The sequence below is a fragment of the Nicotiana tomentosiformis genome, chromosome 6 (assembly GCF_000390325.3).
Source record: "Nicotiana tomentosiformis chromosome 6, ASM39032v3, whole genome shotgun sequence".
Classification (NCBI taxonomy): Eukaryota; Viridiplantae; Streptophyta; class Magnoliopsida; order Solanales; family Solanaceae; genus Nicotiana; species Nicotiana tomentosiformis.
In genome coordinates this window covers 6,398,199-6,421,766 of record NC_090817.1, presented here as the reverse complement: position 1 = coordinate 6,421,766, position 23,568 = coordinate 6,398,199, and the positions used below count along the sequence as shown (strand labels likewise).

The 23,568-nt window shown below is 39.5% G+C and overlaps 1 protein-coding gene across 1 annotated transcript; it reads left to right on the top strand.

Moving 5' to 3' along the window:
- Nucleotides 1–303: 303 nt before the first annotated feature.
- LOC138893523 (uncharacterized) lies at nucleotides 304–756 on the top strand. The gene has a single exon (XM_070178136.1). The coding sequence runs from the start codon at nucleotides 304–306 to the stop codon at nucleotides 754–756; it is 453 nt and encodes a 150-aa protein (XP_070034237.1).
- Nucleotides 757–23,568: the final 22,812 nt, after the last annotated feature.

The window sequence follows — 23,568 nt, the reverse complement described above, 5'->3', positions numbered from 1 at the left end:
CATCTTGGTTGCAATTAATTACTTCACCAAATGGGTGGAAGCTATTACATTGAAAGCAGTCACCAAGAAAGCAACACTAGACTTTGTTCACTCCAACATCATTTGTCGTTTCGGTATTCCAAAAACCATTATGACAGATAATGCTGCTAATTTGAATAGTCATCTGATGAAGGAGATATGTGAACAATTTAAGATTGAGCATCATAATTTTACTCCTTAGTGGCCTAAGGCTAATGGGGCTGTTGAAGATGCAAATAAGAACATCAAGAAGATTCTTAGGAAGATGGTCCAAAGGTATAGACAATGGCACGAGAAACTACCATTTGCTCTTTTGGGATACCGGACAACTGTCGCACTGAAGCGGTCATACCCGCTGAAGTGGAGATTCCCTCTCTACGAATCATTATTGAAGCAGGGATCGAGGACACTGACTGGGTCAAGTCCCGATTGGAACAATTGAGTTTGATTGATGACAAGCGTTTGGAGGCAGTTTGTTTTGGCCAGTTATACCAACAAAGAATGACACGCGCTTATAATAAAAAAGTGCGCCCAAGACAATTCGATGTAGGACAACTTGTTTTGAAACTTATCTTTCCGCACCAGGAAGAAGCAAAAGGAAAGTTTACCCCGAATTGGCAAGGTCCTTACCTCATCAAGAAAGTATTGTCAAAAGGAGCTCTATACTTGGTAGATATAGAAGGAAAGGTGACAGATATATCCGTCAACGGAGATGCAGTCAAGAGATACTATGCCTGATATGCCTATGTTAGGGCATTTTTATACTTAGCATTCTCAGGTTGGGATGACAAAAGGCTATCATCCTCGCTACCCAAACACTGATCAACCCTAGTTAGCCCTTTGAAGCCTTGTTTATATATATTATTCTTTGTTTTCCCCTCTTTTGGAACAAATTTACTTAATCAAAAAAAATTGATTGATGAAAAAAAAATCAAAACAAGTTCATGTTAATTGGACTACGCCCGACCTGATTCCGAAAGGATACGTAGGCAGCCTCACTCTAGGGTTCGGTCACACCAAAATAAAAATCCATATTTCCCCAGTATTCAAAGAAACTGGGGCATGATTTTATTTTATTTTTTGATGGTTGTTCTATCAAAATGGTTCCAAAAGTTGTAATTTAGTTGAATAGTTCTTTTTTACCTTTCCTTGCTAAGACCTTCTGATCAATTTTCGAGAATGCTAAGTCAATATACTACGGGTGATGCCTCAACCATTCTAAAAAGAGAAAAATAAATGAGAGAGTCTTATTGGTGAAAACCCTCACGGGCACTATAGGGCAATGGTGAGTTGAAAGAAAGGAAAATGAGAGAGGTCAATTGGTGAAAACCCACAAAGGGCATCGTTGATTGATTTAAGGCTTCGTACATCCCGTAACAAGCACGATTAAGATAAAGAACTCAGTTTCAAAGTGAAGTTTACAACAAATTTCGAGAATTAGACGATTCAGACGTGTCGGGCATCCAGTCCAAAGTGCATGTCATGTTCATTGAAGTTAGCATATTCCTCCAGATAAGTCCTTTCTTATTTTTTCCCCTGAAAGGGACAATTCTTGATTAAGTTGTAATAACTATTAGTTCACATTCTTGTTTTCTTTCGCATTACTTTTTTGAGTCCCTTTCAGTCTAATTTGTCAAAACAAAGCAAAGAAAAGGTCGCAAAATTGGTTATTGTTTCCCTGTTATATAAAGAAAAGATTGTTGGGCATAAACCGCATGGGCAAAGGCATAAAGCCATCTATGAATTTCCCTGATGAGCAAAAGGCTTGAAGGGCTGAACAATGTTTCAAGGGTCAACAAAAGTTACTCGGTTAAAAGTTATTTTGGGAACAAGGTTGTTTGCACTATAAACACAAATGGGGATAGGCACAAAATAGTCAAGTTCTTGATGTTGAGAAAGAAGATCTCCAGAAAGCAAAGATAGAATCTCCCGGCAATTTGTACGACCATCGACAGAGTCAGTTGTTCTAACAAGTGTAATGGACGCAAGTCAAGTCGCCCAAGAAATCAATGCCACAAACTGACCACTATTTTAAAAACTAACGAATCCTTCTTTGTTCAAAACAGGAACATAACAATTTTAGGAAACAGTTCGTGAAAAGACGAACACCACCAAGTGAAGTTCTCAAATACTTGATTTTCTTCCAATATACATGTAATCATGTATTTTTAGTTTCATTATAGGGAATCAATACCCTATCTTCAACACATGGTACTACATCCCCTGGTCGCATTATTGTCTGCCTACATAGGGTACGACATTCCTTAGTAGAATCTTATAGAGCCAAGAGCCTCATCTTATTGTCAACACAGGGTACTACATCCTCTGGTTGCAATATATTTTGCCTATATAGGGTACGACATTCCCTAGTAGAATCTTAGAGAGCCAAGAGCCTCATCTTATTGTTAACACAGGGTACTACATCCCCTGGTCACATTATTTTCTACCTACATAGGGTACGACATTCACTAGTAGAATCTTAGAGAGCCAAAAGCCACATTTTATTGCCAACATAGGGTACGACATTCCCTAGTAGCATCCCAAAGATCCAAGAGCCTCATATTATTGTTAGCATAGGGTACTACATCCCCTGGTCGCATGATTTTCTGCCTACATAGGGTACGACATTCCCTAGTAAAATCTTAGAGAGCCAAGAGCCTCATTTTATTGTCAACACAAGGTACTACATCCCCTGGTCGCATTATTTTCTGCCTACATAGGGTACGACATTCCCTTGTAGAATCTTAGAGAGCCAAGAGCCTCATCTTATTGTCAACACAAGGTACTACATCCCCTGGTCACATTATTTTCTACCTACATAGGGTACGACATTCGCTAGTAGAATCTTAGAGAGCCAAGAGCCTCATCTTATTGTCAACACAGGGTACTACATCCCCTGGTCGCATTATTTTCTACCTACATAGAGTACGACATTCCCTAGTAGAATCATAGAAAGCCAAGAGCCTTGTCGTATTGTCAACACAGGGTACTACATCCCCTGGTCGCATTACTTTCTACCTAGAAAGGGTATGACATTCCCTAGTAGAATCGTAAATATCCAAGAGCCTCATTTTATTGGCAACATAGGGTACATCATTCCCTAATAGCATCCCAAAGAGCTAAGAGCCTCATATTATTGTCAACAGAGGGTACTACTTCCCCTGGTCGCATTATTTTCTACCTACATAGGGTACAACATTCCCTAGTAGAATCTTAGAGAGCCAAGGGCCTCATTTTATTGCCAACATAGGGTACGACATTCCCTAGTAGCATCCCAAAGAGCCAAGAGCCTCATCTTATTATTAACACAAGGTACTACATCCCCTGGCCGCATTATTTTCTACCTACATAGGGTACGACATTCCCTAGTAGAATCTTAGAGAGCCAAGAATCTTATCTTAGTGTCAAAACAGGGTACTACATCCCCTGGTCACATTATTTTCTACCTACATAGGGTACGACATTCCCTAGTAGAATCTTAGAGAGCCAAGAGCCTCGTTTTATTGTCAACATAGGGTACGACATTCCCTAGTAGCATCTCAGATGCCAAGATCCTAATCTTACTGCTAACACAGGGTACTGCATTACTTTCTTTCAACATAGGGTACGACATTCCCTAGTAGCGTCCTAAAGAGTCAAGAGCAGCACCTTATTGCCAATACAGGGAACTAGCCGTGGTTGCATATCCTCACATAACTAGGTTATATTGTTGTCATTGTCTTCCTTTCAATATGTTAGATATTTTATAGCTTTCTCTAATAACTCACAAAAATTTCCTAGTCTAAACTGGGGAAAAACAAATTCATTTTGTTCGTCTTTGATGGCTTTGCAGGCCCCGTCGTAGAGCACATGTGATGATTAAAGCTTACAGTTTTAGTTATCTTCAGAAAAGAAGGGGGTTTTCAATCACAAGATAGTCAGAGTTAGCTTTGATAATGTGTCAGCAACCCAGCTTTCCAAGAATCAAGTTCCAAACTCTGATAAAAAAGTAGGTCATCAATCTTCAAAGTCAAGGCACCCACCTTCCAATAAGGGTTCTCAAGATTTCAAGTAAACATGCAAGATACAAAGAGTAGACAAGACTTTGTATTTTCCTTTTTCTTTAATGTAATTTTCTTTTCTTTTTTACTTTCTTGATAGAATAACACATGATGTGATTCCCTTAACTCGGACCGGAGCCTCGACAGAACCTCACTCAACTCTACAACTCATCATTCCACCATTCTATTTTTCCTCCTTGAATTACACATGACGTGATTCCCTTAAACCCGAGATATGTAGGTTGCCCAAAATCAGGACCCGGTTGCACTCTTTTCTCTTCTCCTTATTTTTGCCCCTTTGAATAAAGATATGTTCAAAAGTTAGTCACATGACTCACTTTGTCTTTGCCTAAAAACACTTTATTTTTTCAAACAAAGAGGGGCATGTTGTGAGCACCTAATGTTTGACCATATTTAAATTTTTAACAAATTTTACTATGTAAATAATTCTAGGGGTTTAATCTACAATTTTTAGCTTTATTTCTTTATAGGGTAAAAAAATTAGAATTTTTTTTAAAAAAGTCAAATATTATTATTATTAATATTTTTTTATCTTTAGTTTTTTAAATAAAAAACCAAAAAAATTAAATTAAAAATAAAAATAAAAATAAAAAATAAAAACAAATTCGGGTGGGAATTAAAAAAAAGGAAAAGGAGAAGTAGGAAAATACAAAATAAAAGTAAAGGTAGGTGAGAATTAAAACAAAAAGTAAAAGAAAGTGGAATGTTTTTAAAAAAAAGGTAAAAAAAAAACAACAAAAAGAGTGGATTTATTTTTAAAAAAACGTAGGAGAAAGTGGAAAATAAAAAAAAAATAAAAGTAAAGGAATGTGTAAATTAAAAGAAAGTGGGAAATAAAAAAGAAAAGTAAAGGTAGGTGGGAATTAAAAAATAAAAGTAAAAGAAATTGAAAATTTTAAAAAGAAAAGTAAAGAAAGTGGAAATTTAATTTAAATAAAAGTAAAGAAAGTGAGAAATTAAAAAAATAAAAGTAAAGGAAGGAGGGGAACTTATTTACTTTTAAAAAAAGGAAGAAAAATGGGAAGTGAGAATTTTTTAATTAAAAAATAATAAAATAATAAAACAAAATCTGAATAAAATCTGAAATGTTTTCTATAAATAGGAGTGAACAATGAGAGAAAGAAAAAGGAAAAAAAAGGAGAGAATTGAGAGAAATTATTTTTTTTCTTCTACGCTAAGAGAATTTCTACTTGTGTCATTCTTTCTTCGTCTTTCTTTCGAAATATCCAGCAAGTCATCACCCAAAATCCGAAAAAAGTACTTCATAACATCCTTTTTTACATGCCAAATAGTGGAGTCAATAGTCGAGGTCGAGGATTCCGTTGGAGCTTCGTTCACTAGTTTTGATGTTCTTCGTCGTTTATGCTTGTTCGACGTTCGTATGAGTTATTGTACTTGTTCTTGGGGACTCATTTAATAGGAAATTTTGTATTAAACGTTTATTCTCCACTATGTTCTTTTTATCTTATTTCATGAGCTTTTATTTATTTGCCTTTAAACTTTATAAATAATAATGTAAGTTAGTCCTTAAATGCTATATGCTTAATCATGTTTCTGGAAATATGGTATTCAAACTTGCTTTAAAGTTGGGAAGATTTGGATCCTAATGAGTTTGAGCTTCAATTGTTGGGTTGTAGGGTATTGGTATATGATAGTTTATTTGTTCAAATATCTAAAATCGTACTTCTTCCATAAGTAATTCCATAATTTATGGCCTTCACAATAATCTCAAACTTAGGAAAGAAATAAATCACGAATGGCCTTCCCTCTGAAAAACGCCCCAAAACCGTGCTTGAAAGACCAAAAATGGCAAAAATCGGAACCCCTTCGAAATGTATACTTCCCAAGGGTTCCGCACCTACGACTTACTTAGCCACTTCTGCGGTCTCCCAAGTGAGAGAAACCAACCACTTTTGCGGTTTGCCAAGGCTGGCCTCCTTTCGCTTCTGCGGTCGCCTTCCCGCTTCTGCGAGGAGAAAGCCGCTTCTGTGGCCTTTGCGCTTCTGCGGCCTTTGCGCTTTTTCTGACCATTTTCTCGCTTATGCGACCTCTGTCTCAACCCACGCCTGGTCGATTTTGCAATTAAGAACACGCTTCTGTGATTTCCGCAAGTGTGATGCATCAGATGGCAACAGGTTTTCAATTTTGTTCTAAGTCCGAATTTGATTCGTTAACTACTAGAAACTCACCCGAGATCCTCGGGACCTCAACCAAATACACCAACAAGTCCTAAAACATCATACGAACTTAGGCAAAGCCTCAAATCACGTCAAACAACGCTAAAACCACCAACCATACCCCAATTCAAGCTTAATGAAACTAAGAACTTTCAACTTCTACATTCGATGCCGAAATAATTTTCCGGACACGCTTCGAAGTCCAAAATCACCATACAAAGCTATTGGAATCATCAAAACTCTATTCCGGGGTCGTTTACACATAAGTCGACATCCGATCAACTATTTCAACTTAAGCTTTAAACCATAGAACTAAGTATTCCAATTCATTCCAAAACCTCACCGGACCCAAACATATTACTTTGACAAGTCACATAAAAACTTTAAAGAATAAATTGAGCAGTAAATTGGGGAATAATGATATAGTACTCAAAACAAGCGATCGGGTCGTTACAAAGCAGCGCTTAGCCATGGCTAGTTTGTGGTCCACTGAAGCCAAACTCACATGCCTTGTCTGCCATTTCAGTTTGTATTTGGTACTAAAACTTTCAACTTATGAAGAAGATATATAAGACTATAATAAGAAGTGTTTCATTTTAATAGACCTTACACATAAGAATCCGAATTAGTCGGACCCTAAAATGGATACTAAATCCCGAATGAGAAAAAAGGTTCCTGTTGTGGTTAGCTCGTGGTGGAATAGATAAGATTACTGAATCCTTAATCAAAGGTCTCAAGTTTGAGCTTTAAAAATGAAAAACTATTCTAATAAAAATATACCTTACGTGATACAAATTAGTCAGACCCCAAAGTGGGTACTAGATCCCGAGCAAATAAAAGGTTCTTGTTGTGGTCGGCTCATTAGATATGTTTGTTGGTACATGAACTGGACTGAATTGTCTAAAACTATGGATTTTAATAATTAAGTACTCAAGTATGTGTGTGTGTGTGTGTGTGTGTGTGTGTGTGTGTGTGTATATATATATATATTTATTTATTTATTTATTTATTTAAAAACATACGCCTCTGTAGGCATCATCATTATCATATCGTACCTGACCTCGAAGAGGACTCGGTAAAACTGTATCCGGCCATCATAAGGCTCAGTAAAATTGTACCCGACTACGTGGAGCTTGGTAAAACCCAACTGATCAATGGTTGCACAATAAGTGTCGTACCCGACCGACTATAGCGAGGCTCTATAGAGTAAAATAGATACATATATATAATGCATGTTGGACTCATGGAATCATGTTCTAAACCTTTCGGAGTGATGTAAGGTCGTCGCACCTTCGATTAACATTATGGACATCCATACTATCAATATGAACCTCAATAGGATTCAAAGATCATACATACTTTCTTAGAATAACTTTATAAGGAAAGAACAGCATGGACAACCTTAGTTGCTAAGAGTAGATCTGTTATGAAATAGCATATCGTTTACTTTCATTTCATTTTAGATCATGCCAAAAGAAAAAATGAAGTGCCTTAACATACCTTTGCAATCTTCTCTCCAATCGTCAACCCAGCTCAATATGATCTTCTTACGTCTCCAATGAGTAAACCGACTTCGTCGTCATCACATAAGCGGCGTAACTCTCATATGTCTGTCACATCTCCTTTTTATCCCCCAAAAGATATATGTATTGTGGATTATTGTGGGTTAAAGAGTTTTTCCAATTAAAGTGATAAATTTGAGTAGGGATTATTTTATTTACAGAGTCGCCACTTGGAAATGATTTTCTGGGTGTTCCAAGTCACCTTTTATTTGAATCCCTAGTCAAAGAAAGTTTTGACTCTATTATTATTGGTCTGTGAAAATAAAGTCCGGGTAAGAAATTCTGTTGACCGGGGAGAAGGTGTAAGGCATTCCCCGAGTCCCGTGGTTCAAGCATGGTCGCTTTATTGACTACAACTTGGATTGAATTAATTTTTGATAAACTATGATTTATTTGTTTTCATATTTTATCTATCCGCTTTTATATTAAAATATGGAATTATTTTTTAAACGAATTACGTGTGTGAATCCGTTTTGTTTATTGTGCCAAAAATCATGTCATGTGTACGTGTATGCAATTAATAGAATTTTTATTATATTTAAGGTTGTTTCATCCAAAGTTACGCGAACGCATACCTTGATTTTAATTTTGGAAATCGTAATTATGTTACGCGAATGTATACATAATTACGATGATTCAATTAATTAAGAGTATGCCTAAAGCGGGAAATTTGAGGTAAGTCAGTTGTGATCATTGTTAGTCAATAATAATGGATTATTATTGAATATTTTGACTAGATTACGTGTTTTGAGGCAAAATTAGAGGATTTGGGCCTAGGGATTTCAAAATAAGAAATTAAGATTTGGAGGCCGAGTTGATGTCGGAATTTGATAAATTTGGTATGGTTGGACTCGAGGTTGAATGGACGTTCATATTTTGTAACTATTGTCGAGTTTCGAGATGTGGTTCCCCACGGGCGATTTTTGAGTACAATTCGGATTTTTGTTGGAAATTTAGTATTTTGCATATGGAATTACTTCCTATAATTTGTATTGACTGAATCGAATTAATTATGACTAGATTCGAGATTTTCGGAGGCCGATTCGCGAGGCAAGGCATAGCAGGATAAAGAATTACCTGGTTTGAGATAAGTAACAGTTCTAAATTTGGTTCCGAGGGTATGAAACCCCGGATTATGTGATATGTGATTGGTTTTGAGGTGACGCACATGCTAGGTGACGGGCATGTGGGCGTGAACCATAAGAATTGTGACTTAATAACTTCTATGTAACTGTGTGGTTGAATAATCTGTTGATATCCGTACATTTTCCACGTATTAGAGAAATCAAGCTATAAATCATGTTTAAGACATGAGTTGACACTGTAGGGACCCACATAGGTCGTATACATGTAAATTACCTGCTAAATTGATGTTTTGCACTCAATCACAGTTTTACTTGCACATTACATCTCAGTCTCTACTGTTCATTATTGATGCATCATATCATTGCTGTTTGGGCTGCTTATCATGATTTCTGAGAGCCCGAGAGAGTGGAGAGGTTGATGACTGAGTGAGGCCGAGGGCCTGATTGTGAGAATATTTATGGGATCGGGTTGCACGCCGCAACATGTTTCATTATTATATGCCATGATTGGCTTGTTTTAGCGCTTGGACTTAAGGAGCCACTCTGGAGTCTGTACACACTCCCAGTGAGCGCAGGTACCTACTGAGTGCGAGTGTCAAGTGCCTACTGAGTGCGAGTACCAACACGTCCCAAAATACAATATGAACTTAGTGGAGGCTTCAAATCTTGTCAAACAACTTCAAAATTGTGAATCGCGCCTCGAATTGAATTATGAGTTTTCAAATCTCCCTACTTCTATGTTTTGCGCCGAAATGTATCAAATCAATCCGGAATGACTTCAAATTTTGCATACAAGTCATAAATGACATAATGTAGGTATTCTAAATTTTCAAAATCGGATTTCGGTCCCAATATCAAAAAGTCAACTCCCCGGTCAACTCTTTTCTTTTAAGCTTCTTAAATAAGGATTGTTCTTTTAATTAAATTTTGTATATTCAGTAAATCAAACTCGACCACACCCGCGGGTCATAATACATATTGCGAAGCTACTCTAGACCTTAAGTCATTGAACGGGACGTTAATTCTTAAAACGAAAAGTTGGGTTGTTACATTCTCCACCTCTTAAATAAACGTTCGTCCTCGAACGTGCTAAAAATTATTCTGAGGTTACCAAATTGATGATTTTACTTTTACACATATACTCATCGTTGATCCCATATTATAGGAATCCCGTACTGGCGGTGCATTGTAAGAACTTACTAGAGCACTCCGCGTAACTTGATGTGCGGACTAAGTTTGCCGACTGCTCGAGCCTTCGCTATAATGGGTCCTAGCTGAAGAGTAAAATACACTGAACCCTCCAGATCTTCGAGACCTTTTGGCCTCCTTAGACTCCCTTTCCTCACCTAAAACACCCTCAATCTTCCTTGCAATCTCCACTACTTGTTGAAATGGAGTATCCATTTGCAACTTTCGAGCCATGCATATTTTAATATAATAATCGAGCTCCTCAATGAATCTGCGGACCCATTCTCTAACTGTAGGAACCAAGATAGGTGCATGACAAGCTAACTCACTGAACCTCATAGCATATTCTGACACTGTCATAGTGCCCTGACGCAACCGTTCAAACTCTGTGCGCCACGCATCTCGGAGAGTCTGGGGTACAAATTCTTTCAAGAACATTTCCGAAAATTGAGCCCAAGTTGGTGGCGTTACATCGGCTGGTCTACCTTCTTCATAGATTTTCCACCACTGATACGCTGCGCCTGACAGTTGAAATGTAGTAAAGGCAACTCCGCTCACTTCCACAATACCCATGGTGCGGAGAATACGGTGACAATTTTCTAGAAATCCTTGGGCATCATCTGTAGTTGTGCCACTGAAAGTAGGTGGACTATACCTCTTAAACCTCTCAAGTCTCTTTTGTTCTTCTTCTGATACCTCTGACCTGACCTCAGGCCGAACAGGAATAATAGGTTGTACCGGTATTACTCCCGAAACCTAACCAATATGAACCTGTTGCTCTGGAGTTGTGGTAGGAGTCTGAGCTACTCCCCCAACCTGCGAAATATTTGGTGCAACAGAGATCAATCCCGCCTAAGTTAATGTACCAAACATACTCAGGAACTGTGCTAAAGTCTCCTAAGTCCGGGGGTAACAACAGGTGCTTCTGGTACCTGTCCCCCAACTGGAGCTACTAGCGGCTCCTCAACTGATGTTTTGACAGGTGCTCTAGTTGCGGCACGTGCCTTTCCTCGGCCCCGGCCTCTTGCGGCCCTAGCAGTATGCGCGGGTATCTGCTCCGCTGACCTGGTAGCATGTGTCCTCACCATCTGTGAGAGAATAGACATACAAAGGCTCAAATTTCAAATCCAACAAATTCCGCACGTCAAGAATGAAAGAAGTGGAAATTTCCTAGCAGTTCTGTAGCCTCTCGAAGATAAGTACAGACGTCTCTGTATCGATCCGCAAGACTCTACTAGACTCGTTCGTGACCCATAGAACCTAGAGCTCTGATACCAACTTGTCACGACCCAAAATCCCACCACAGGCGTCGTGATGGCACCTAATCTCTAAGACTAGGTAAGCCGATTTCAATTACATTTTGAAACATTCTTTTTACTGCAGAAATAATTACAAATATAACAACCTCCCTAGACTGGTAAGACTGAGTCACGAACTCTAATTGAATACATGAAATGATCTCAAGGATCAAATACTCAATACTGTTTGAATAATAAATAACAGTACAATAATATGGAAAGACTCCAAAGAATTGCGACGGCCAAGCAGCTCTACCTTGAATCTTTGTGATCCCACTCTAACTCTATTCGAGTCCGATATCTTCAATACCTGGCTCTGCACAAAAATATGTAGAAGTGTGGTATGAGTACACCACGGTCGGTACCCAGTAAGTATCAAGATTAATCTCAGTAGAGTAGAGACGAGGTACAGTCAAGACACTCACTAGTGTAATAACCTGTGCAATATAATATACAAAATAATAGGAAACAAATAACAATAAGGGCAACATAAAATAACCAGTGATATGCACAGCAAGACAACAAGAACATCACTAATATCGCTCAACAAATAATAATACAAGTACACCCAATTAAATCAAGTTTTTCAAATAAATGTCTTTCACATACAATTCTTCCAAATAACTCTCTTTCAAATATAATTTTCTCAATTAATTATCTTTCAAATACAATTCTTTCATATAATACTTTGTAAATAAAAATCATTCATAATAAATATTTTGAATATAATTCTTTCAATTATAAAGTTACCATGTGACACCCCATTTCATATCATAAAAATACGGGTCTCAGCCCATTTTTTCATATTTTCACGATACTTCATGCCCATAATTAAATCATCATATTTCCCCGACACCTCGTACCCTCACTTCATATCACAACTGTACGGACAATTCACGTGTCAAATATCATTATCATTTAATCACAGCACCTCATGCCCACATTTCATATCACAACTGGACGGATAATTCAAGTGCCAAATATCATTATCGTTTAATCACAGCACCTCGTGCCCATATTTCATATCACAACTGCATGGACAATTCATGTGTCAATACCCTCATTATTTACTCACGGCACCTCGTGCCCATATTTCATTTTATAATCCGCCTGACAATAGCCACAGGCTCCCAATTTCAATATAAATCAGATTGTTATCAATTTACCAACAACAAGATAAATTGCACAAGATATAAAAATAAACACAAAAAAAATTACAACATCACATGAAAAGTCACCAACACCACAACTCCACATCATCACATATCGTCCCTGATAATAGCCACCCTTATCTCTCCTATAGCCACCTTTATCACTCCTATAATAGCATCATTTATCCCTCCGCACACAATGTATATAACACCCCAAAAACAATCAACAGAGATATCATAAAGCAAAGCCTTCATTAATCCAAATTCTCAATAATTATACAAACACCTCTTCTTAAGCTCATTTAATTAATTATTTGCAGAGAAAAAATCCATAATGAAATTAAATTCCAAGAATGATCAAACCAACAAACTCACGGAATTACATAAATGATCAAGTAACAATCATATCAAATTGTCATATAACAACAAATTCAACCACAAGGATTTAGGCATGGCAAATAGATGATTTAATAAATACCAATAATTATACAATTTACTACACAATATGCCAAAGACTTTAATTCAATGAATTTTGCACATATAAGCCCGAGTACGTACTCGTCACCTCGCGTACACGGCTTTTCACATTTCACAAATGGCACATAAGACTCGATGCCTAAGGGGTAATTCCCCCACTCAAGGTTAAGAAAGACACTTACCTTATTGAAGTTATGTCGATATTCCAAAATCGCCTTCTTGCTTGAATTGACCTACGGACAGCTCAAATCCAATGAATTTCTTGAAAAACCCACGAAAAATCGTCAGAAACCGAGCTTCCAAGTTCCAAAAATGAAATGATAACCTAAGCCTTGGTTATATAGTACATTCTCTGAACTCACCATGTGCGGTCCGCACAATTCCAAGTGCGGCCGCACATCCCAACTCCTGCGGTCGCACAAAAATTGTGCGGTCGCACTCTCTTGGTGACTGCACTGCCATGCTATAATAATTTGGCCATAACTTTCTCTATATATGTCCAAATGATGACTTCTTTACTTTTCTGGAAACTAGACACGAAGGGCTATAACTTTTATTTTTTAATCATCTCACAATTCCTTGTGGATCAAAAAATATAAGCTTTTGAAGTAGGACCATCGAATCTGTGAGTTACTGAGTGCAGCTGCACAAAATATTGTGCGGCCCGCATACTCCTCTGCGGACTGAAGTGCGGCTGCACACAAAATTGTGCGATCCGCACAATTCCCCTAAGGTCCGCGATTCCCTTTTGCCTCAGCACTCCCGAAACTCATCCGGAACCTCCCAGACACAAACCATATATGAATTTTAATCATAAAACATGCTACGGACTTGCTCACGCACTCAAAACACTGAAAAGAGGTCGTCTCGACCCGATATTGACCATGGCCAAACTCTCAAATTTCTTAACTTTACTAATCTCTCAACCAATGATCCAAAAAAACACCCAAGCCCTTCGGGACCTCAACTAAATATACCAACACGTCCCAAAATACAATACGAACTTAGTGAAGGCTTCAAATCTCATCAAACAACTTCAAAATTACGAATCGCGCCTCGAATCGACTTATGAGTTTTTGAATCTCCCAACTTCTATGTTTTGCGCCGAAACATATCAAATTAATCCGGAATGACTTCAAATATTACACACAAGTCATAAATGACATAATATGGGTATTTCACATAATATGGGTATTCCAAATTTTCAGAATCGGATTCCGGCCCCAATATAAAAAAGTCAACTCCCCGGTCAACTCTTTTCTTTTAAGCTTCTTAAATAAGGATTGTTCTTTTAATTAAATTTTGAATCTTCAGTAAATCAAACTCGACCACACTCGCGGGTCATAATACATATTGCAAAGCTGCTCGAGACCTTAAATCACTGAACGAGGCATTAATTCTTAAAACGACAAGTCGGGTTGTTATAATTCGACACTTCTTTCAGCTCTTTATTTAGTATTGTTACTTGCTGAGTTGGTTATATTCATACTACATCCTACACCTCGTGTGTAGATCCAAGTACTTCTAGACACGGCGGATGCTAGTTTTTCAGAGATTTATCCGTTGGAGACTATCGAGGTAGTTACTTTACGTCCGCAAACCTTGTCTCTCTTTCCTTACAGTCTTTGTACTGTTCAATATTTTCAGATAGTGTTTTTATCAGTCAGACTTTATTATCATTTAGATACTGATATACTCATTGACACCGACTTTTGGGAGTGAATTTATATCCAGCATTTGTGGGATTTTCTCTTAAACTTAATTATTATATTTTCAGTATTTAAGAGAAATTGTGAGTTATTGATGTTGTCGGCTTGTCTAGTAATGAGATTGGCGCCATCACGACAGGTATGAGTTTTTATAACGACCCGGCCGGTCATTTTAAGAGTAAAAATCCTGATCCCCTATTAACTACTTTTCCCATATCTATTTTCTGCTTTATAACTTGCCAGGAGGTTTCGTTTTGGTTTTTGGAGTATTTTGGGATACTTAGCCCCTAAATGGGAGCTTAAAGTCTTAAAATTTAGATCGTAGTCAGAACAGTATGAAGACGGCTCCGGAATGGAATTTTGTCAATTCTGTTAGCTTCATTGGGTGATTTTGGGCTTAAGGACGTGTCCGGATTGTGTTTTGGAGGTCCGTGGCTCAATTAGGCTTGAAATGGCGGAAGTCAAATTTTTGAAATTTTGGACTGGTAGTAGAATTTTTTATATCGGGGTCGGATTCCGATTCCGAAAGTTAGAGTAGGTCCGTAATGTTGATTTTGATTTGTGTGCGAATTTTGGGGTCAGTCGGATATGGTTTGGTTGGTTTCGGCATCAGTTGTCGAATTTGAAAGTTTCAAGTTCTTTAAGTTTGAATCGGAGGATAATTCGTGATTTTAGAGCTGTTTGATGTAATTTGAGAGCTCGACTACGTTCGTATGGTATTTTAGAATTGATTGGTATGTTTGGTTGAGGTCCCGGGGGCCTCGGGTGAGTTTCAGGATGAGTTTTGAGCGGGTACGTGCAGTGCAGTCACTAAGAGTGCGGCCGCACAATTTTTGTGCGACCGCAGGAGCTGGGATGTGCGGCCGCACTTGAAATTGTGCGGACCGCACATGGTGAGTTCAGAGAATGTACTATATAACCGAGGCTGAGGTTATTATTTTATTTTTGGACCTTGGGAGCTCGGTTTGAGACGATTTTTTGTGGGTTTTCAAGAAATTCATCGGGGTAAGTGATTCTAACTCGGATTTGGTTAATATACATGAATATATCACTGATTTTATCATTTAATTATTACTTTGAGATGGAAATTTAGAAAAAATTGTAGAAACTTCATAAACCACAAATTGAAGGGACCTCACGGCCGCACCTCCAAAAGAGAAGGAGAGGATCTCCATCGTGACCTTGGTTTTGATAAGAAAGAAGCAGCTGCTCCCTTCCTTCTCCACTCCCAGCCTCAAGCACATTCCTTAGCACAATCAACCAGCCAACAACCACCCCAAAACAATCTCCAAAACTCAGCAAAATTTCCATCCAAAACTCCAAGAAAGCATGTTGAAATCAGTCCAAACGAGCAACAAAAACGCAGCACTTTTGCACAAAAAACGCAGCTGAAACTCCATGGAAACCTGCTGAAAAGTCCAGCTCAAAACAGCCCTCAAACCACCACAAGTCAGTCCCTGTTTTCTGCTAAAAAACACAACAAGACCACACTCAAAATCCAGTTGCAATAAGCCAGAGAAATCAGCCGGAAACTCAGCAAAAAGCAGCCCGAAAACCTTGCGAAAAGCAGCTCGAAAACGCAGCAAAAGTTGTTGTCAAGTTCACCCAAAAAAAAACCTTTCTTTCGAGGTCAAGTTTGAAGCTTTTCTCGTCCAATTTCCGTCGTGGTTCTATTTGCAGCCTCTCGTCGTGTTTGCAGGCAGTTGGAAGCTTTGTTTCCATCGTACAAATTTGGAGGAACATATTCAATAATAAAGGTCCCTTTTCGCACTTTAACATTATTTCATGTATTTATTGTGCTTTCGTAAATGTTTTAGTTTGATTCTTTGCGTCTCCGTTATCATGCCATATACATGATTTCAATTTGTTTGTCCATTTGGGGTGTTCTTGAGCTTATTATATTAAGTTATTAAGGCTTTGTCAGATTTTTCTATTTTTAGTTGTTGAAGTAGATTTTGTGTTCAAATGGAGTATATATTTTTACGTTAATAATTTCAGCAGTTAGGCTATTTAGGGAAGTGAAAATTTGGTTTGGTCAATTCATATTAATCTTGATTGAATTCCTTTGCGTTGGTTTATTGTAATTCATTAAATAATGCATATATTGTTCACTTCTAGTGGTAATTGCCTTAGATTTGTAAGATTATCGTCGCCTGTGTTATACACAGAAATCAAGCCTCGTAAATACTCATTATCATGACATATTACTGATTGCAAGAACTATGTTGCTGAAAATTCATTCTAATCTTGGTTGTCTGCAACTTCATTTTTTAATATTATTTTCAGAAGTTAATCAACTGAATTTGATGCCACGTATTTTGATAACACAGTTACCATTTGCCTTCTCGTAAGCTCCTAGTTGATCATTGATATGCGACATATGTTCTTCAGTCCATGGCAATGATCTGCTTTTCGCTAGAACTTTAATAGTATATAGTTTTACTCTGCATCCACGGACCACATTAATCTCCAAATTACGAATAAACAACTTTCGAACAGCGTAGCTTTAGGCTTGATTAATAATAAATTATCGTGGTCATGGGTACGGTTTCCGTGGCATACTCATGATACATAATTCCAAAATCGAGTGTGCGTTTCAAGTAACTCGGCCATCACTTCAAATAATAATAAAATCGATATGTTGTGGATCGTGGGTGCGTTTCACGTGATGCGATTCACAATATGTACAAAAAACAAATGAGCGCGCGACATCGCGACTTGTTCAAATAAATTTCATAAATTCTAAAAGCAATTCAAATTCTATTAAAAGCAGTTAGAAAGCAAAAAATGCACAATAGGTTTCAAACATATATTAAATCAGATAATCAAGCCAATTATTAATAGTTGAGCGACCGTGCTAAAATCACGGAACTCGGGAGTGCCGCACACCTTCTCTTGGGTTAACAGAATTCCTTCCCGGTCTTCTGTGTTTGCGTACCACAAATAAGAGTCAATTTTTTCGATTTGGGATTTAAAATAAACAGGTGACTTGGGACACCATAAATTATCCCAAGTGGTGACTCTGAAATTAATAAATAATTGCATTTCGATTAATGTCACTTAAATTAGAAAAACTTCCATATCCCCTCGGAAAAAAAGGAGGTGTGACACTTGTAGCTATATTTATGTTATGTAATTGATTTGGCTAGATTTGGGCCACTCGGAGCCAGATATTCGTGGGAAAGGCATTGTGACTGATTGATTGAGTTTGGTTCGAGGTAAGTGACTTTTCTAACCTTGTGTGTGGGAACTCCCCGTAGAATTTTTGATTCATGAGCGCCGTGTACGTGAGGTGACAAGTACGTACACGAGAAAATTGTGTAAAAACCCGATTTTTCTACTAAGTAATAACCTGATTTCCTTCTTATTCGAGTTCCATCAGTATGTGTAGTATCCGGCCAGACTAGAATAGCATGCCTATTTGCCATAACTATTTACTTGAACTACGTGAAGCATGTTTAGTGAATTTACCTATCTTTTTTTAACTGGTACTTAGGTTGAACTGTAGAATTTCGTACCATAACTATTGAATTCTATTGTTTGGCTGCATATTTACTTTGGGACTACGGAGCGGTATTCCGGGAGATCCCCCCTGTACTGCATATTTATTTTGGGACTACGGAACGGTATTCGGGAGATCGCCTTGTACTGCATATTTACTTTGGGACTACGGAACGGTATTTCGGGAGATCCCCTTGTTCTGCACATTTATGTTTGGGACTACGAGACGGTATCTCGGGAGATCCCCTATTGTATTTTTGTCTACTGAGCTGTTACCTTCTATGAATTTTTCCTTGTTAAATTTTAGTCTTTATTTTACTGCGATATTTCATTCTTGCCTTACTTTATTATTATTTATACCAATAGGGTCCTAACCTAACCTCGTCACTACTCGACCGAGGTTAGGCTTGAAACTTACTGGGTACCGGTTGTGGTGTACTCATGCTACTCTTCTTCACATGTTTTCGTGTGCAGATCCAGGTGCTCCTTATCAGCCGCACTATCAGTGAGTCGGGGCAGCTTTGGAGGCTTCAAGGTATATTTGCCGCGTCCGCAGACCTCAGAGTCCCCTTCTACTCTTTCCCATGTCCATTATATTCTGTATTTTTCTTTTGTTAGACTCTGATGTATAGAAACACTAGAATTTCGTTCTCGAGTTTATGATTCCGGGTTTTAGAATTTTTCTGTGTATTTGTTTTTTGAATAATTAGTTATTGTGCATGCCAAGCGGTATGGTACCCAGTTATGTTGTTATTGCTACAGTTATTTGTTAAATTTATGTTTTTATTTCATTATTCAGCAAACGTTAGGCTTACCTAGTCGTAGAGACTAGGTGTTTTCACGACGTCATACGGAGGAAAAATTGGGTCGTGACAAGTTGGTATCAGAGCCTAGGTTACATAGGTCTCACGAGTCATGAGCAGGTTTAGCAGAGTCTTGCAAATCGGTACAGAGACGTCTGTACTTATCTTCAAGGAGCTGTCGAACCCTTAGGAGAATTTCACTTTTTTATATTCTGTCATGCGAATTTGTTGATTTGGGAAACTAAATTCTCGTTATTCTATTCTATCACAGATGGTGAAGACACGTACTACCAGTTCGGATGGTCATCCACCAGTGCCACCAGTTAGGGCCACCAGAAGCCCGGGCCGAGGTAGAGGTCGAGGTGTAGCTCGTACATTAGTTGGAGCAGCATTTGTAGCACCATCAGTTTCTCCAGCTCAAGAGCAGGTTCTAGATATAGTCGAGTCGGCGGGGCCAGCTCAGGAACCAGCTGTGCCTATTGTGATTCCAAGCCTTCAAGAGGCCTTTACTCAAATATTGACTGTGTGCACAAGCCTAGCTCAGGTGGTTTCGGCTCAGGTCGCACCAACCACTTCTCAGGCCGGGGGAGGTACTCATACCCCTGTTGCCTGTACTCCAGAGCAGGTAGTACAGGGACTTCAGATACCGAGGGCACCACCAGTCCAGCCGGTTGCAGCTGCTCAGGACCATGTGATCCCTGTTATGGACGATGATGAGTAGAGGAGACTTGAGAGATTTGGGAGGCTTCGACCTCCATCATTTAGTGGTTCTGAGTGAGAGGATACTCAGGGTTTTCTGGATAAGTGCTAGCGGATGCTTCAGACAACGGGTATTCTGGAGACCAGTGGGGTCTCGTTCACTACTTTTTAGTTTTCTGGGGCTGCCTTCAGATGGTGGGAGGCTTATGCGAGGTGCAAGCTGGTCGGTGCGCAGCACCACTTACATGGCATGAGTTCTTCGTTCTCTTCTTGGAGAAGTTCATGCCGTAGTCTCACAGGGAGGAGCTGCACCAACAGTTTGAGTAGTTACGTCCGGAGGGCATATCTGTAACACAGTACGAGATGAGGTTTTCTGAGTTAGCGCATTATGTTGGTTGGTTCCCACTGATAGGGAGAGGATTATGAGGTTCATTGATGGCCTCACATATCAGTTGTAGTTGCTTATGACTCGGGAGAGGGTATCTGGTGCTACTTCTGATGAGGTGGTTGACATTGCTCGACAGATAGAGATGGTCCGTAGCCAGGAGCGTGGAAAAAGGGAGGCTAAGAGTCCTCGTGGACCAGGTGGTTTCGGCGGTGTTTTTTCTGGAGGTCAGTTCTACTACGGTAGGGGTCGTCCTTAAAGGCACACTCAGACACTCGTCCAGTTCAATGTGGTGCATCATCCAGCCATGGTTCATACAATTCTCATCAGGGTCAGTCATCTCTCAGTACCCTTCTATCTCAGAGTTCGTCCCGTGATCCATCGGCTCAGGGTTCATCTATGCCGGGTCCTTCTAGTAATTATCCGGGTTTCGGGTCTCCCTTTAGTCCCCACCACCAGCACCGGGGAGTTTCTTTGAGTGCGTGGAGTTTGGGCATATGTGGAGGCAGTGTCCTCATCGCCCGGGAGGTCCAGTGCAGCAGATGAGTTTGGCTACGACTTCAGCACCAGTTACTTCACCACCCGCCCAACCAACTCGGGGTGGGGCTCAGTCAGCTAGGGGCCGCCCAAGAGGGGGAGGCCGATCAGGTGGAGTCCAAGCCCGATTCTGTGCTATTCCTGCTAGGTCGGATATTGTTGCTTTCGATGCAGTGACCACAAGTATTGTCTCAATATGCCAGAGGAATGCCTCTGTATTATTTGACCCTGGTTCCACTTATTCGTATGTATCATCGTATTTTGCTCATTATCTGGATATGCCCTATGAGACTTAGTTTCATCTGTTCATGTATCTATGCCAGTAGGCGATACTATTGTTGTGGACTGTATATATCAGTCGTGTGTAGTGATTATTGGGGGATTGGAGACTAAAGTTGATCCTTTATTGCTTAGTGTGGTGGACTTCGACGTGATCTTGGGTATGGATTGGTTGTCTCCATGTCATGCTGTTCTAGATTTTCACGCTAAGACCAAGACGTTGGCGATGTCAGGGTTGCCAAGGATTAAGGTGAGAAGTTCTCTACACTACGTTCCAAACAGGGTGATTTCATATTTGAAGGCCCAGCGGATGGTTGGGAAGGGTTGTTTATCTTATTTGGACTTTGTGAGGGATGTTAGTGCTGATACTCCTACTATTGATTCGGTTTCGGTGGTGCGAGATTTTCCGGATGTGTTTCCTGTAGACCTGCACGGCATGCCGCCCGACAGGGATATTGACTTTGGTATTGACCTAGTGCCGTGAATTTAGCCCATTTCTATTCCACCGTATCGTGTGGCACCAACTGAGTTGAAGGAATTGAAGGAGCAACTTCAGGAACTTCTTGATAATGGGTTTATTAGATCGAGTGTGTCGCCTTGGGGTGCACCAGTCCTGTTTATGAAGAAGAAGGATGGTACTATGCAGATGTGCATTGATTATAGGCAATTGAACAAAGTTACAATCAAGAACAAGTATTATTTGCCACACATTGATGATCTATTTGACCAACTTGAAGGAGTGAGGGTGTTCTCTAAGATTGACTTGAGGTATGGGTATCACCAGTTGAAGATTCGGGACTCAGATATTCTAAAGACAGCATTCAGACCCGTTATGGTCATTATGAGTTCCTCGTGATGTCTTTTGGGCTGACCAATGCCCCAGTAGTATTTATGCATCTGATGAACAATATATTTCCGCCTTATCTTGACTCGTTTGTCATAGTGTTCATTGATGACATCATGGTGTACTCTCACAGCCATGAGGAGCATGCCCAATATTTGTGGATTGTGTTGCAACGGTTGAGGGAGGAGAAGTTTTATGCCAAATTCTCCAAATGTGAGTTTTGGTTTAGTTAGGTGGCGTTCTTGGGGCACGTGGTGTTGAGTGAGGGGATTCTGGTGGATCCGAAGAAGATAGAGGCGGTTCAGAGTTGGCCCAGACCGTCCTCAGCTACAGAGATTCAGAGTTTTCTCTGCTTGGCCAGTTACCATTGTCTCTTCGTGGAGGGTTTCTCGTCTATTGCATCGCCCTTGATCAAATTGACCCAAAAGGGTGCTATTTTCAGGTGGACAGATGAGTGTGATGAGAGCTTTCAGAAGCTCAAGACTGTCTTGACCACATCTCCAGTTCTAGTTCTACCTTCAGCTTCTGGTTCATATACAGTGTATTGTGATGCTTCTCGGATCGGTATTGGATGTGTCTTGATGCAGGAGGGTAGAGTGATTGCTTATGCTTCATGCCAGTTGAAGTCTCATGAGAAGAACTACCTTGTCCATGATTTTGAGTTAGCTGCCATCGTTCATGCATTGAAGATTTGGAGGCATTATCTCTTAGGTGTGTCTTGTCAGGTGTTTACAGATCATCAGAGTCTCCAGCACTTGTTCAAACAAAACGATCTAAATTTGAGGCAGCGGAGATGGTTGGAGCTGCTAAAGGACTATGATATCACTATTCTGTATTATCCCGGGAAGGCCAATTTGGTGGCCGATGCGTTGAGTAGGAAGGCGGTGAGTATGGGTAGCCTTGCATTCATTCATGATGGTAAGAGACCCCTTGGAGTTGATGTTCAGGCCTTGGCCAACCAGTTTATGAGATTAGATGTCTCGGAGCCCAGTCATGTTCTTGCTTGTATGGTTTCTCGGTCTTCCGTATATGATCGCATCATAGAGTGCTAGTATGATGATCCCCATTTGCTTGTCTTGAAGGACACAGTTCAGCATGGTGATGCCAGAGATGTTACTATTGGGGATAATGGGGTATTGAGGATGCAGGGTTTGATTTGTATGCCTAATATGTATGGGCTGTGTGAACTGATTCTTGAGGAAGCCCACAGTTCGCGGTATTCCATTCATCTGAGTGCCGCTAAGATGTACCAGGACTTGAGGAAGCACTATTGGTGGAGAAAAATGAAGAAAGATATAGGTGGGTTTGTAGCTTAGTGTTTAAATTGTCAACAGTTAAAGTACGAGCATCAGAGACTTAAAATTATGGACTGGAACTGGGAGCGTATTACCATGGAATTCGTAGTTGGACTCCCGCGGACTTTGAGAAAGTTTGATGCTATTTGGGTGATTATAGATCAGTTGACAAATTCCGCACATTTTATTCCAGTTGATACTATTTATTCTGCGGAGCGTTGGCCGAGATTTATATCTGCGAGATTGTTCGTCTTCACGGTGTTCCAGTGTCCATCATTTCATATGGGTGCAGCGAAAATTTGGCATACAGGTTCAGTTGAGTACAACATTTCACCCTCAGACGGACGGACAGTCCGAGAGCACTATGAAGATATTGGATGATATGCTGCGCTTGTGTCATTGATTTTGGGGGGTTCTTGGGATCAGTTTCTTCCACTAACAGAGTTTGCTTACAATAATAGCTACCAATCGAGCATTCAGATGGATCCTTATGAGTCTT

Excerpts from the sequence above, each read along its gene's own strand:
- LOC138893523 (XM_070178136.1), top strand. The coding sequence starts at position 304 with ATGGCACGAGAAACTACCATTTGCTCTTTTGGGATACCGGACAACTGT.